The following is a 16,693-nucleotide window of genomic DNA, read 5'->3' as shown; positions in this document are numbered from 1 at the left end:
GGCTTGCTGGCTCCATGACTATGTAAGCCAATTCTATAAAATCTCTTCATGTCTCTATCTCCTCTTAGTTCTATTTTCTTGGAGAACCCTTATCGATATAGTGTGTTAAGTGCCATTTTTAGAAATACACAGTTTTATTTGTTTTATCATGGTGAGTATCTGGTTTCTGGAAGAAGGTGATAGGCAATGCATAAAAAAACTGAGGATTATTTAATAGACACAAGTAAATTCAGCTATGGTTGACAGTAGATGGAAATTCAAAAGCATGTCTTTAACGATGAGAAGCACTTAGGAAGTAAGTGTAAGTTTTGGCAATATCTTCTCAAAAGACCTCTGCTTCCCATAAAGTGGAACAAGTACAGGCATAATTATGCATATAAAGTCTAAAATTAAAATTCTTGTATTAGAATGATGGTGTATTTGGGTCAGATATGCTTAATATAAAAAAATAATGAAAGGTGTTCGGAGTTGGCTGGAAAATCTATCCACAGGAGCCCTGAAAACACTACTTCAGCCCATCATGTAATACTTATTGAATACTTTCTAGTGGCAAAAAAACACCCGGTGCTGCTTGGTCAGGCATAAAAATGCTTGACCAAAATTGACTTGTTTGTAGTGATTAATGAACATTTTGTGAATGTAATTTCTCAAATAAGAACAGTTCAATTTTCCAAGATGAAATTTACAGAGAGATAATTCTGGGTGACATCCAAAGAAAAAGGGGTCTGTGGTTAAATTTAGGGAATACTGAATTGTACACAGCAAATTGTGACTCTTCAAGGGAGCTAACCTAGATTGTTTCCAGAAGTTTAGTTAAGGAACACATTCTTCAAGTATGCCCATTAATCTCCCATGGCATACTGGACCTTGAAAACGAAGTCTCTTCTTTATTGCTGCATTGGGCCATTCATTTGCCTTTTTGGAGTTTCATTCTCTCATTTTTATCAGTGATGTTTACATATCAGAATTGGTTTTGAAACTTCAGCAAGGTACTTTCAGAAATGATAAAGAACTTGAAGAAATCTAAAATACTGCCTAAGTATGTAGCATATAGTTGGTTGCCTCTTTTTTTTTTTTCTTCATTGTATCTGAAAAACTCATTTGAGGTTAATTTCCTAACATTAGGAAATATTTGTGTAAGGTAGGACTCAACCTTCTACCGACACTGCAAAGGGACAGGCATTTTACTTCCCAGATACTGGCAGCTAAAGTCTTGAGCATTTGACCTTGACTTAGTTAATGAAATTCTCCCTGCTGGGACTTAGAATCTTGAGGAGTGACCAGGGATGATTTTGGTTAATGTGACTCCAGTTACATTTGCTATAAAGTCTATATCTCTACCATAGAACTCTATATCTACCATGAGATAAATGTAAAGTCCTTCAGGTAATTAATTATAAATATAGAAGTTTTCCTTGGCTTGTATTGGTTTGAGAGGTATTTATTTGAAAGGTATGATCTTTTTTTCAAAACTAAATATGTTGAGTTAGAACACCTTCACTTTCCCTGAGCAAAGAAAGCACATAGAAATATTCTCTACAGTGTACACATGATAAATTGGATTAAGCTGAAATCAGGTTTTTAGAATTTTGACCTAATAAATTGCTCTGAGGAGTCATCTTTAACAAAAACTTGTTCAGGCCACAGAGATTTTCTTTTTGTAAGGTAGATGTTTCTTAATCCCATACAACCTGCACCTGGGAGCAAGGTTTTCTCCAGAAGGTGGTGGTGATGGTTCTTAAGGAAGTGAGTAATCCCAGGCTATTTATGATAGAAGCCTGGCTAACTTTTCCTTAATGGTACCTATTAGGCCTGAGGAGCAATTAAGGAATGGAACTTCGTGTACTGGGAATTTGAAAGTGGATGCTTAACGTTGTGAATCTTCTAGAAATAGATAGAAAACAGGTGCTTGTAAGGTGGGGGCTGCGTATCTCAGCATTTTTGTGAAAATCACAGGGACAGTGCTGAAGATCAACGTGGTGACATCCTTGGTAACATTTATGATCTGCATTGTTTTTATTTTATAGCAAATTATCATACTTCTCATTGTATAAAGATACTGTAGTTAATAAGAAGCAGGAAGTATTCTACTGGTCTCCCCAGGAGCTCTGGTTTTGCTTAGGTAAGGCCATCAGATGTTGTTCCCAGGGTGGTTCCAGCACTAGATCTATGAGAACAAGGCAAATAAATGTTAGACGAACAGCTAATGGGCACAATCATAATACTGCTCAGCAGAAGTTTATAAGATCAGGTTATTTTTATGTTTTAAGAGAAACCTGTCTAGCATGACCCATATATCCACTGTGATCCACCTGATGGGGCCAGAATAAAAATGTAAGAAATTCCCAAAACCTGTACATAAGGCCATCACTGTTGTTATGCCAAGGTATATCATAGCTTTTCTTTTCTTCTTTGAACTAAGGATGTATGTAGCTTTGTGCTCTGAGAATGTTCTCTGCCATAGCAAAAAACACAGCAACCATGAGGTTTCTTAGTCATGGGATTGAGATGATAGTTTTTTATTTTAGTAAAACACTTAGTGTAAGTTCTTATCAAATCTCCTTCTACATTGTAATGAGCCAAATGTGTCTCCATTTTGATTCCCACCCCCCCCAAGATACTACAGCAGTTATACCATAGTTCTATTTGCACTGTGCAAGAAATTCTACCTTTCATTGTCCTGTGTGAGGTTATGTCTGAGGATGAGACAGACACACCTGTGTTTTCCTCACTTGTTTCTTTCAAAGTGTAAGCACCTGGCTATGCTGAGTTCTTAGGTTTCTCTCATGTAAGCACCTGCTGAGTGTAATTCTGGTAGTGCTTTCTACCCAACTTGAATCTTCAATGTGGACCAAATCCTTGATCTGTTGGCAACTCGGGGAACACCATTTCCAAAGCTGAAGGCAAAAGATAACTAGATTTATGGGATTTATTAAGAGACCACAATTCTCCAGTGAGACCTACAAATGTGGCCACAATCCATCAATTTTGGGGCTTGAAGAAAGAAAGTGATCAAGGGGACCACTAACTGTCCAGATGACAACTCAGGTTTACAATGGTTTTAGTTAATCAAATAGCATCACACTGTTGACTGGAAGACCTGAATCATAGGTGTCCTTGAGGATGAGAACACCTTGAGACAAAGGCTTCTGCTTCTACAAGGCCAAATCTCTGACGAGATGAAGGCTTTCACTGAGAAGACAGGCAGCGCTAGCCAGTTGGTTTAACAGTTGTAGGAACTGCTTCCTACTAAACAATATGTGCCACTTCTGTCATTGGAGAGCTGATGTGTTCTAGTAAGAGAAAAATCAAAAGAAAATGGATCTATTCTAGAGCAATTTAAAATCTGAAAAGCCTCTCTGGGGGAAACTTGTTTTAGTTTAGATTTACATCTGTAATAGAAGCAACGTAGCAACTTTGCTAATAGTATTTCTTGGCATTTTATACACATCACCTCACCTTCATCATTACAACAATGCTGGGAGGAGCAGTTGTAATTTTCTTTTTACAAAAAAGGTAACCGTGGGGCGCCTGGGTGGCTCAGTCGGTTGAGCAGCCGACTTCGGCTCAGGTCACGATTTCGCGGTCCATGAGTTCGAGCCCCGCGTCGGGCTCTGTGCTGACAGCTCAGAGCCTGGACCCTGTTTCAGATTCTGTCTCCCTCTCTCTGACCCTCCCCCATTCATGCTCTGTCCCTCTCTGTCTCAAAAATAAATAAAAACGTTAAAAAAAATTAAAAAAAAAAAAAAAAGGTAACCGAGCTTTAGGGGGTATAGATAACTTGCTCACAGAGATGGATAGTTGGAGTGGAGATTCTAATGTAGACTGGGTAATTCCCCAAATTTCTGTGACCACCACCCCCTCTATTGTACTGCCTCTGAGTGTTAATTTTCTTTTTTTACTGTTTCAGATGCAAATAGTTTATATTGAAAGCCTGAATGTGGTAGAAGAATTTAATTTCCTTAGTCAATGGTTTTTGCTTCCACATCATTCTTAGGAATGTTGTCAGTAAATTAGCAAAATAAAAATCTTACAGTGGTGAAAAGCCTCAGTTCAAGTAAGGTCTGAGATAAACCCAAATGATCGTTTTCATCACTTTAAATCTCAGAAGTAATCTCTTTAAAATGAATATAATTAAATCTGGAGAGAATAATTTTGTTAATTTGCAGAGTTGAGGTCACCTTCAGTTTAAAGTATGGGGTTCTAGCTTCTGTTCTTAGCCTCTTCATGTATTTTTTAGTGGGTAAAAATGTAATATTTAAAATAAGTGAGTGAGAATATTTCAAACATGTTTTAATTTGAAAAATGCCTTTCTCCTCCTAAGAGCCCTGTGGTCTTTAAGACTTGATGGACTCGGTCTTTAAATCTTTAAACTTTTAATTCATCAAAATCCCTGAAATGATCTCTATGCTGTCATTACCTTAGATGTGAGGTTGTAATAGGTATGTATCAAGCTGGAGACCTGGTTTCTAGTCCTAGACAGGTCAGAAGTTGGTTGTGCATGCTTGTATAAGCTCTTTAACTTTTTCAAATACTTAATATTTTCATCTGTAAAATCAGTTTGAATAGCTAATAGAAAGACTATTCAAATGCTGATGTTTAAAATACATTGTATAAATCTACATTCTTTGCTGCCTTCAAAAACTATACTTACCTAAGACAATACACATGCATCAGGACTATAGGGTGTTTTTCATTTCAGCCTCAATCTGCAATGAAAAAAAATGTCTTCTAAGTCATAAAGTATTTTGTAGACTGTTGCAGATGGTATACAAAAATGTGAAACTTGCTTGGGGAAAAGATTCTTGTCAAAATGTCGTTTCATATTATTTATTGGCCATCATTCACGTTTGGTTTTATACTGTCTCTGCTCTTAAAATTTACAGTGTCCCAAGAAAAACAGACCAGAAAAAAGTCAATAGTTAATAAGATCTAATTATTGGGTGTGCACAGAGTACAAAGAGAAAACAGAAGAGCTTGAGTGTCAGGGAAGGACTCCCAGAGGAGGTGAGGTTTAAATTGTATCCTGAAACTTGAAAAGTTTAGTCAGGATGAAGTAGAAGGATTAGGCAATAGAGGATGAGTCATAATGTGCAAAATCCTTGAGGTAAGAGCAAGCTTAAGGTACTTGAAAACTTGCAAATAGTTCAGGAGAGTCAAAGGAGGAAGAACAAGAAGTAATGGTAGATCTGACTGAAGGGGCAAAGGTCCAAGCTCTATTTAAAAACAAAACAAAACTTTAGATGCAATGGAGAGCAATTATAGGAATGTATTAACTATTTGGTATTTTACAAAGATTATTCTGATCTCTGTATAGAGATGAGGTTAGGTGTAAGAAAAGGAAGGGGGGGGGGGTACAACCAATCGGGATGTTGTAATCCAGGCAAAGGATTGCCTCAATTTAAGTACCAGTAACTTAGAAGTAGATAGGGAGACCAAGATACTGAGGTGTTAGAATCATAGAATCAGTAGGATTTGGAACTTGGACAAATATGGAAAACAGGTGAAATACAGGAGTATTTGTTATCTTAGACAGTGGGTGAATTGTGATATTCATAAATTTAGGAAATACAAGAGGAGGTTTTTAAGGGGAAGATTTGGGGCTCGTTGAATTTGAATTTCTTCTGGAACAAGAGAGCCCCATAAAGTTGGATAAAATGCTCAGTGCTGAAGGAAGAGATCTTGGCCTGAAGGTAGGGATTTGGAGATTAAAGGCATGTCTTTGGATGAGAATGCTCAAGGAAAATGTACTATAAAGATCAAGGAAGAAAACTCTGGAAAGGAGGTAAAGGATGGCTAGAAGAGGACAGTATAAAACAGCATGAGAAGGGAAAACTCCTAGAAGGACAAAAGGTAGAAAGTGATGATACAGATGCCAAAGAAATTGTTTCAAGAAGGAAGGAATAGTTGTGGGTGTCAAGTGTTTTTGCAGAGAAGGCTGGTAAGAAAAGGACTGAACGTTGGTTAGATTTAGCAAGAAGGAGATGGTCAGTGTAATGTTATTGTTATGGTACCATCAGAAGTTCTGTGAAGAACTAAAGAATTAACAGGTGTGAGGAAAGAACATACTATTTCAAAAATCTTGGCTGTAAGGGGAGGAGAAAAGAAAAATAATGAGGGAGTAGTGTCTAAAATGTCTTATTTAAGGTCAGGAGAGAAGTAACTTTAAATTGGATGAAGCCAGTAAAAAAGGATTGTTGAAGCAAAATAAGTATAACTAATGGAAGAAGAGCAAGGTAGTGGGATGGGTGGCATTCAGATGGACAAAGCTGACCCAGCACAATTTTTGTTCAACTTCAGAAATAGTTTTGGATTTCAGTCAATAATTAAGTATTTTGGTATCTATACTTTGATTTTTATCATTAGCTAAGTTGGGGCTGAAGTCTATGACCATGCCTGGAGTGAGAGTAATGGACTGCTAAGGAATAAACATGATTTTCCTAACATCTGGTAATCTTTGCATATTTCCTTAGACCCATCTGTAAAAGGGAAATTAAAAATAGTACCTTTCACTTAGAAAGGTTTTAGATTATTTTATATATACGTGCACGTAAGGCTATTATCCTTCACATTTAATAATGGCTTAATAAATGCTAGCTATGATGTTGAGGATCATAAAGCTACTTCTAAGAGCTAGGATAAGCTGTAGTGGATATGCCAGTCTCCCCTGTAGTATGGGTGAAAGAAAGGGGGAGGGGAGAGTCTGTCTCCTCCTTGCCTGGCTCCCACTTGGCCATTTGCAGTTGTCTTTGTTGTCAAAATTGTAATGACCAACTCCAGCATGTAACAGAGACTTTCTGAAACTTTCTGAAACCATATTTAATGCCCCTAGCACTCTGTTGGGATCTTAGAGGAGCATAGTAATGAGTTCTCAGAAGAATCCATGGTAGTGCCTGGACTGAATGATGGGTGGAGAGGAAAAAAATTAGAGTCTAATTTTACAACTGTTTCTGCAGCTAATGAGCTTCTATGGGATAATAATAATAATAATAATAATAATAGAACTAGTTCTGAGGGTGCCATGGTGAAGCTAAAAGAAAATTACACTGGTGGCTATTTGCTGGTCATTTCAAGATCAGGGTGAGGGGTAGGGATAGGTCAACTCCTAATGTTAATTTAGTCTGGTTCAGAAGCCCCTTTGCCATTCTTCTAGTGGCTGTGCCAAGTATATTTAGAATGGCAGATAGAGGCAGATCCCTGGATATAAATGACTTCGGAGTCAGTGTAGTAAATAGGCATTAATTTTCAGGAAAAAAATTTGTCAAATATAGGACAAGGGGATTTAGTAAATTATACCCCAAATATTACAGAGTCACAGGACAAATATGCATACCAAGCATTGAGAATCAAAGCACATGCTGTTGTAAGCTGAGGTCAGAAAGTAGAGGCAGCTTGGTTACCCAGCTGTGAGATGAGTGTGGAAAGACCATCTAAAAGGCTCCTACAAATAGCAGAGGTCTCATCTGAGTGCTCCAGACCATCAAATATGCGCAAGTGCCTCAACTCCATTTATCTCCCTCTTTGCTAGCAATTACTGAAAGACTGGTTGCTCAGCAGCACTGCTCCACACTTACTGGTTATAAAGCAAGAAAATAGTTACGAACCTGCCTTTTCATCATTGTAATTGAAAATACAAAGGTTTTAAATGGCAATATGTTATAGAAAGTAATGGAAAAGCAAGTCAAACGAAAAGCAAGAGACTTGAAGGAAGCCTGTGTTGTGTGCAGTTCAGTTTGTCTTGGATGATGTCAAAAAGGAAAGTGTAATTGGATAAGCAGATAAGAGGGACTAGGAAAGGGTTGTAGAATTGCTATTTTTTGACAGAATGTAAAAGAAAAATATTTCTTAAAATTGAATGAGACTCTCAGCAAAATCTGCTGATAACAACTCCTAGGTAAGGTAACTTTATTTTCCTGGGATAAGGCAACCTAATGCAGCTGTTGTATCACCAGCTCTCCCCCTCTCCCTCTCTCCCTCTCAAAAATAAACATTAAAAAGCTGTTAATATGTTACCACCTACAGTTGGGAAAAACCCTGCACTGTACTTTGTTGTATTCACAAACCTTTTGTTAAAAAAGTTGAACTGTCTCATTTGCTTTTAAATTGGCATAACCTGGAAACAACTTTTGTCTTTACAATGAAAGTATCAGGAAAAGTCTGCCACATACGGGCATTTCAATAACAAAGGAATGAGTAAATCTGAGTACACAAGTTCTTAAAATACTGTTGGGTGATCAGGAGGGGGTTAAATTTTCTTACCTCTAAATCACAGTAGAGAGGAGGTGAGTTTATGGAACAGCACTTGGAGGCAAAGTCTGAACGCTTGTCAATCAGCCCTTGGAGTTCCAGGGCACTGACGTCAGGCAATTTTGCTCTTAATCGTTCTGCTAGTCTGAAAAACCATATTTATGTAAGGTTTCCATACTTGTATTTTATAAACCTTTCTCATACAAAATGATAACCCACTTCTGGTCTTTTACAATACAAAGATGGAAATAGTTCTTAAATTACGGGTCTGTGGAGTGATTCTTAGCGACTCAATTTGAGGTTAGAAAATGAAATCTCCAGCTCTTCTCAGATCCTAAAAGTAAATTTGCGAATTGCTGCTAGATTTGAACTCCAGGCTTTCCCTCTTCATTTGCTCCATTATATCAACACAGAAGACTTCCTCTCCTATTCTTGCTGACGTTCTATCTTCTCTCCTGTACTACATTTCAAGTTCCTTAAAAAGCCTTTCCCTGTCAGGACTTTATGCCACCTTAATCTTTTTTCTCTTTATTCACTTTATACAACTTCCCCCTCAGCGTGCCTACTTTCCAACTGGCTATGTTGGAAAACACAAGGTCAGAAACGGGCTCTTGTTTTTAGCTCTACTATCCATTATGTCTCCACCTCACTTTCAAGATGGTGCTAGGACTTGAGTTCTCTAGATTCTCTCCCAATTTGAATGGTCTATAATCTTGGTATCTATTGTTATAATGGGCAATTCAGTCTTGTTTTCTGATCTTCTCCAGGAACTGTTTGCCAGCCCAGTTGTGGGCAATGGGAGGTAGTAGAAGCCCAAATTTATCTAGTTGGGGTAAGGTGGATCCTGGGAAAGCACAAGAGGATGAGGGGGGCTGGTTTGCTTATAAAAGCATTACTGAAATGAGTTGGTCCCAGCTGGAAGGGGAGGCAAGTCAGACCAGGAGGAACTCCGAGGATGGAGAAAGTATGTGCGTGCGTGTGTGTGCGTAAGCTGGTGCAGTGTTTCAAATACCTAGACTCCGTAGTCTGTCTTGTGATTTTATAACCCTACATGTCAATTCCACTATATTGATAATTTCTATAATCTCAGTATGTTAAAAATATCAGTAATTGCCCCATGCGACCCTGGAGTACAAAACTTGGATTATCTGTTTAATGTTGTTCTATACTATTTTTTTTTATAATTGGAAATATTTTGAACTTAAGGCTTTCACAGTTTTTCATTTTAGAACTTTGCTAAAGTAGACTTCATTAGGGTCCTACTTTTGGGGATTCTTTGGTCTTCTTGTGGAGTTCCATTTGTGCTTGCTTTAGGCCTATGTTGACCAAGATGATTTGAAATGGATGTGAGCAATCTACTTAATGAAACTAGGAATGCAATGGGTCTTTAGGAACCCAGCAAAATTTCTTTCACTTTTATGGCCGTTCTTGAGAAATAGGACTACTGACTATTGTACAACATTATTGATGATTAATTAACATTTGTATCTTCCATTTATAGAGAATACATGCTGGTCATGGGTGGTACTACACTTGATTGAAAGTTTGGGTTGTTAGACCATCTGCCATGAAGTTAGATAACTTCAGTAGTTTTATAGTTCCTCAATTATTGATAGCAATATCTACATATGGCTTTAGGGCAAGAATGTTGATGAACTGTGGGCTAATCTGTTTTTGTTTTTTTTATGAAGTTCCTATAGGTCTTATAAATATACTTTTGTGGCTGTGTTCTAATTGATATCTCACCTGATACACATGACCATTTTTCCCCTCCAAAAAGAACTCCATTTAGATAGAACTCCATATAAATATCAGATTCTACTTTTTAAAGTCTCAAGTCTTCAACTATACTTTCAAATCATAATACCATGCTAATATTTTTGATAAATGTGGAGGAAACAGAAAATTTCCTTACTTCTTCTTAAACTCTGTGAAAGTGTTTTCTGAATAATCTGCACATAGTTTTTGTCCCTTGTCAATGAAAGAAGATAATTCCTTTTTCAGTTGAGGGCCCTGTAAGAAAACAATTACATAGCAAAATTATTTGTCTTGAAGCACTGTTCTATGAGGCATTAATCAGAATTCCGTGTAATGTGTTATTATGTGTGTTTATTATCTACACCAGATATTGGCAAACATTTTCTACATAAAACCAGATAGTAGATATTTTAGGTTTTGTAAACCATATAGTCTTTTATAATTATTCAACTCTGCCAATAGGACACAAAAGCAGCTATAAACAATGTGTAAACAAGGAGTGAGGCTGTGTTCTAATGAAACACTATGAATCCTGAATTTTGAGTTTCACATTTTAATGTGTCATAAAATTAAAAAAATTAGAAGACCATTCTTGGCTCATGGGTCATGTGAACACAGATATGGGGTCAGATTTGGCCCATGAGCTACAGTTTTCCAACTCTTGACCTAAACCAAGGTTGCTGAAGAAAATGAAGAAAATAGAGCATATAGTACCTGTGTATTAATGCAGGCAGCAGAGTCCTCAGACTCACAACATTCAGCAAGGCTTTTCAGGGTTGGCTCAAGAATTTTACTGAGGAATACTTCTGGAAGAGGAGTTCTCCTACTTAGTTCAAATATATATCTGGCATGAGAGAGAAAGGAGAGAATACTCTTTAACATGTGTAGATTTGTGTAAATGTTCTCTGTATTATAAAAAGGCAGATCACCTGACTTCTGCATCTTAACTAAAAATAAAAGATTTAAGTAAATGTGACTCCAAATCGACAGATTTTGGATTAATATTCTCATTGAAATGCAAATTATTAGCAGTTGCTTTGTAACTATTCTGACTAGTTCATAATGAATTAAAGCTCTGTGTGTACTATATATGCATATGTATATGTTCTATATAAACCTATCTATTTCAAAATAACATGGAACTAGCTTTTGTGCAACTATAACACCATGAATCTCACACAAAGCATCAAGTAAAAGCCTTAATTGGCTTTTCTATGAAAACAGATTTCTATAAATTCTTCCATTGTTTTATTCCATTGTTATCTATGCATTTATAAAAATCCTACTTGGACAGACTTCCAGCCTAAAGTTAGTCTCCATTCTGCTCTCTAATATTGATAATTTTCTGACCTGTTAATACAACCTATTTGTGAAATATTTCTATGCAATGAATATGCATATACTTGTAGCTTATGCAACTTAGGGTATATGCAGCAAGGGTGTATTTTTAATTTTTGTTGGATCAAAACAGATAAAGGTTTACCCTTTCTTCCATTTAATTTCTTTGTCATTTAATGCTAGTGAATATCCATACTGTCAAGAAAGAAAGTTACTCCAGTTAACTCTACTTACTGATCTATGGCTTTGGTGTTTCCTTTATCACATACGTCTTGACCTGTGGGCAGCTCGACAGCTGGCAGCTCTGGTGTTGGGGCAGCAGGCATGAAGTAAGCGCACATGAAAACGTCCATGGGCGTTTTTTCTTGACAACAGTCCTTAAACTTAGAATTCTTTGTGGCTAAGTTGTCACAGATCTTTACTGTGTATTCAGGCAGCTACAAAAGCAATTGTGAGTTTGTGCATTGTTAGTTTCTTGGTTGGCCTAATTAAAAACAAGGAAGGCTTGGGTGCCTGGGTGGTTCAGTCGGACTTTGGTTCAGGTCATGATCTCGCAGTTCACAAGTTCAAGTCCTGTGTTGGGCTCTGTGCTGATAGCTCAGAGCCTGGAGCCTGCATCAGATTCTAGATCTCCCTCTTTCTCTGCCCCTCCCCTGCTTATGCTCTATCTGTCTCTCTTTCAAAAACAAATATTAAAAAAAAAAAAGAGGAAGTCTTATGTAGGCTTACAAACCTTGGCATGGTATAGATGAAAAGTTGTAAGTCAGGTTATAGAAAAACACCTATTAACGGAGACCTGTTTTCTTAGGTTGTTATCATCTGTTTTTTTTTTTTCCACTATTATTTCTAAAGCTGTCCAGACTTGGGGTGACCCTTATCTAAAGCACCAGTTCAAATTCCTATCTAAAGGATTATGTAAATAAAAAATGATGAAAAAAATTGACCATCAAGTTATAACAGGTATAAACATGAGCAGCTTTGAATAATAATTGTTGCAGTATTGTTCAGTAGAACTTTGATGAAATGATCTGTATCTATGCTGTCTTATGCTATTGTACGTTTAAAATGTGGCTAGTAGGGTGCCTGGTTGGCTCAGTCAGTAGAGTATGTGGCTCTTGATCTCAGGGTCATGAGTTGGAGCCCCATGTTGGGTATATAGATTAAGTAAACTTTGTTAAAAAAATTTTTTTTCTTATGTGGCTAGTGTATTGAGGAACTCAAGTCTAAATATTATTTAAGACATTAAAATTAAGTAAGTGAAGTTTAATGATAATTAAACTGCATTGGGTTGTGCAGGAAGAGTAAGGAATTCTTAGGAATTAGATAATCTTGTCCTTGTGTGTGGACTTTGCCATTTACTATTTGCAAGACTTCAAGTTATTCATCCCTGTTAATCATTACTCATCTGTAAAACGGAGTTAATGACACACTTAAATTTCATGAGGATTCACTGAGTTGATGTATGTAACCAGCAATTTAGAGTGCCTGCCACACAGTACATGGTATATGATGATGATTCTCTTACCTCCTTGGCCATACAGTCCTCAGAGGTAGACTCACAGCACTTGGAGAGGATTGTGGTGATCTCTTCAGCTAGTGGCAAAACATCCTCCAGATCAGCAGTAGGCACTTTCTGGGCTAATTTTACGAGATGGCTAAATGGTTAAAAATGGATTGTTAGGTTACCCATATTCTGTTCTCTTTTTCCCTATGAACGTACAGTCTGGAGGAAAATTACCATGGCTTCAACCCTTTGTCCTTGATAGCTGCGTGGAACACATCTGCTATGCAATGCTTCCTATGTGCTAGAGCCGCTAATCAAAATTCAGTCATCCTAAATAAATCGTTTTGTATTTTTAGTACTGATACGCAGCTTTTCTTCTTGTCCCATCCACTACTCGAAGCACGCCTTTAAAATGTTAGATCTACGACAGCAATAAAGCACTAAGTCCCTATTCATAAGACCAATAGCCTATTTTTGTGGCCCCTCATTGTACTTTTAAAAATAGTTTATAAATTCTCTTAGAAACTACAGATAAAAGAAATATGAAGACTTATAGCCCTAGATCACAGAATTAACAAATGCTGGTATTTTGGTATATAACCCTGAAGCATTTCATCAGGTTTACCAAGTATTTCATAACGGATTCTGCTCTGCTACACTATTTATGTATTTGCCTTTTTCACTTAATGATACAGAAAACATTCCTGATCTACAAGTATTCTTTTAAAATTTTGGCAAAAACACATAATAGTGTTTGCATCTTAACTATTTGAGCATATAATTCAGTAATGTTAAGTATATTTACTGTAAGTAAATATCTGTAAATACAGACTTCAGAATCTTTTCACCTTGCTAAATTGAAGCTCTATACCCATTGAAAATTGACTGCCTCCACTCCAATCTTGGGGTAACCACATTTTTCCTTTTGTTTCTATGATTTTTCACTGCTTTAGATACTACAAAGTGGAATCACACAGTATTTGTCCTCTTGTGACTGCTTATTTTGCTTAGCATAAGACATTTAGGTTTCTTCTACCTCTTGGCAATTGTGAATACTGCAATGAGCGTGGGTGTGCAAATATCTCCTTGAGATTCTACTTTGAATGCGAAAGTGGGATTGCTGGATCATACGATTCTAATTTAAAATTTTTGAGAACTCCATATTGTATTTCATAATGGCTACACCATTTTGCATTCCCATTAATAGTGCACAAGGATTTCAATTTCTCCACATTTTTGCCAACACTCATTTAGAAAGTGGCCATCCTAAAGGGTATGAGATGATCTCTTATTGTGGTTTTGGTTTGCATTTCTCTTATGATTAGTGATATTGAAAATCTCTTCATGTGCTTGTTGGCCATTTCTATATCTCTTGGAGAACTATTTAAATAACTTGATTAGACAGAATTGAATACTTTGTTATTGTTGAGTTATGGAAGTTCCTTAAACAGAAGCTTAAGTTTGATGTAGTTCCATTTATCTATTTTTGCTTTTGTTGTCTATTCTTGGTCATTTCCAAAAAATCCTTGTCAAATTCAGTGTTCTGAAGCTTTTCCTTTTGTCTTCTAAGAGTTTTATAGTCTTAGGCCTTACGTTTAATCCATCTTGAATATTCAAATCTGTTGTAAGAGTTCAATTTAATTCCTTAGCATGTGGATATCCAATTTTTTCAGCACTATTTGAGAGTGTCCTTTCCCCATTGTGTAGTCCCAGCACCTTTGTTGAAAACAATTTGGCCAATTTGGATCTCTGTTCCATTGATCTACCTACATATATATATATAAATTTATATATTTATAAATTTATATATTTATATTTATATATATGTATTTATGCCAGTACCATAGCATCCTGATCATTATTGCTATTAGTGTGTTTTGAAATTATAAAGTGTGAGGCCTCCAACTTTGTTTTTCTTTAAGATTGTTAGGCCTGTATAGAGTCCCTTGGCATTCTATATGAATTATGAATTTTAGGGTGCCTTTTTTTTTTCTGCTGCTGTCAAAAATGTCACTGGGGTATCAATAGGGATTGCATTATATCTGTAGATTGTTTTGAATAGTATGAGCATTTTAACCATATTCTTACATTAATGATCATGGAATATCTTTCTATTTATTTGTATCTTCAATATCTTTTACTAGTAATCTATAGTTTGTTTTAATTATATTGTAATAAGATATTTAATCCAAACTATGGCATTCTCCTATGGATATACCACAATTGATATAAGTATTCTCTATTTTAGGGAAATTTTGGAAGTTTCTAATCTATTGATATTTAAAAAGAAATGTTGCAGCAACATATCTACTGAATCTTTGTTCATGTTCAATGCTATTTCTGTGGGATAAATTCCTAGACACAAATGCAAGTATAAACTAATGATTAAGATCTAATACATATATATTATATATATAATATATATTATAGGTGGTTTTATATTATAAATCCTTATGTTCTACTTCCTAAATATATTACCTTAATGCAAAAGGAAAACTAAAGGGAAGGTCTAGAGAAAATGCCATTTAGTATTTGAGTATTTCTATTGGAAGATTCTTTTTAAAGGACTCATGAAAGTAGTTTCTATTACCATTAGAGAACCTTAGGGTCTGATGCCAACACAAAATAGGCTTTTTCATTACCATTAGAGAAAAGAGTCTTGTGAATTATAGACTGTAAATACTGAAAAGATAAACCGCAAAGTCTAGAAGTCTGGGGAGATGAGAAAAGTGTTAACCTAGAAACTCAGAATTAAAATATAGTGTTAACAGTAGCCACACAAAAATCAAAGTGAAGGTTATAAATAAAGTAGCTAACTAATTAGAATATATTCATTAAACTTAAGAGACATGCATGATATATAGCACAAAGCTTCATATAATAAGAATTCAGGAAGTCTCATCCCAAGAAAAAAATAGGTCAAGGAAATAACAGGTGATGAGTAAAAAGAGTTTTTGTGTTTGTAATATATGCTAATATGAATACTGAAGAAACCATTTCTAGTGGTCTACCAGTTTTCCCATAAGTATATGGAAAAGGTTGATTAAAAGTAAATGTCATATTTGACAATGTATACTTGTTCTTGATTCATATTTCATGTAGAGAAAAAGAACCGGACTATATTTTTGAGAATTACAGGAACATAAGACTATAGTCTATATATTCTATCACAAATATTTTCTTAGAGAATTCTAATATTCTAGATCGTGTAGACACAAACAGCTAAACATACTGTTAGTGCTTAATCTTTACCTGAGCCTTGATTTCTCCTTCCCATAAGCAGCATATTGTGAACAGACTCTGTTTGACATAGTGGTGAGAAGTGATAAATGTTTCATCTGGAGTCTCTAGGAAATAAGTGAGAGAACCTTATTAGATGGTCAAGATCCATTGAAAGCAGTTTGCAGAAATGGAAAAAAGAAACTACTATCTTATATGACTATAAAACTGAATTCTGACCAAAGGAACTAACTGATAAATCTTTCCTAGAGGTGGTTATATTTTTTCCAATGAATGAAATGCAAAGGAGGCATTTTAGAAAGTTTCTCCTTCCAGAATCTGAACTACTATTACTTAAATTCAATGGCATTAATAGAGGAAAAAAATAGAACATAACTACATAATAAAATGATACCTACCTCTTTCAAAAAGCATACTGTTGGGCTGGGTGAGGTACAGCAGGACCCTACCATAGAGAGATAACTCTTAGTATAACCGACTAAGAGTGGTAGAGGAGCTTGTCCATAATTAATGGAATATTCATACATAAATCTGTGGGAGGGGAAAATAGTATTGGTCAACATTTGTGGGAAGCAGAATCTACTTTTTCATTAGTTTGGTGGAAAA

The 16,693-nt window shown here is 35.9% G+C and overlaps 1 protein-coding gene across 1 annotated transcript in view; it reads right to left on the bottom strand.

The window, feature by feature from the left end:
* Positions 1-1,992: 1,992 nt before the first annotated feature.
* GC (GC vitamin D binding protein) overlaps positions 1,993-16,693 on the bottom strand; it is an 82,719-nt gene continuing 68,018 nt past the window's right edge. Inside the window, exons 6-14 of the mRNA XM_030314490.1 lie at positions 16,486-16,618; positions 16,100-16,194; positions 12,869-12,998; positions 11,578-11,780; positions 10,720-10,849; positions 10,163-10,260; positions 8,260-8,392; positions 4,655-4,709; positions 1,993-2,167 (exon numbers count right to left, since the gene is read on the bottom strand). Of these exons, the coding sequence (XP_030170350.1) occupies positions 4,680-4,709; positions 8,260-8,392; positions 10,163-10,260; positions 10,720-10,849; positions 11,578-11,780; positions 12,869-12,998; positions 16,100-16,194; positions 16,486-16,618 (952 nt within the window). The 3' untranslated portion in view covers positions 1,993-2,167; positions 4,655-4,679. The remainder of the gene's footprint in view (positions 2,168-4,654; positions 4,710-8,259; positions 8,393-10,162; positions 10,261-10,719; positions 10,850-11,577; positions 11,781-12,868; positions 12,999-16,099; positions 16,195-16,485; positions 16,619-16,693) is intronic.

This window comes from Lynx canadensis, chromosome B1 (genome assembly GCF_007474595.2).
Source record: "Lynx canadensis isolate LIC74 chromosome B1, mLynCan4.pri.v2, whole genome shotgun sequence".
NCBI lineage: Eukaryota > Metazoa > Chordata > Mammalia > Carnivora > Felidae > Lynx > Lynx canadensis.
Note: the sequence above shows the minus strand (reverse complement) of the source record. Positions and strands in the feature narration are given on the sequence as shown.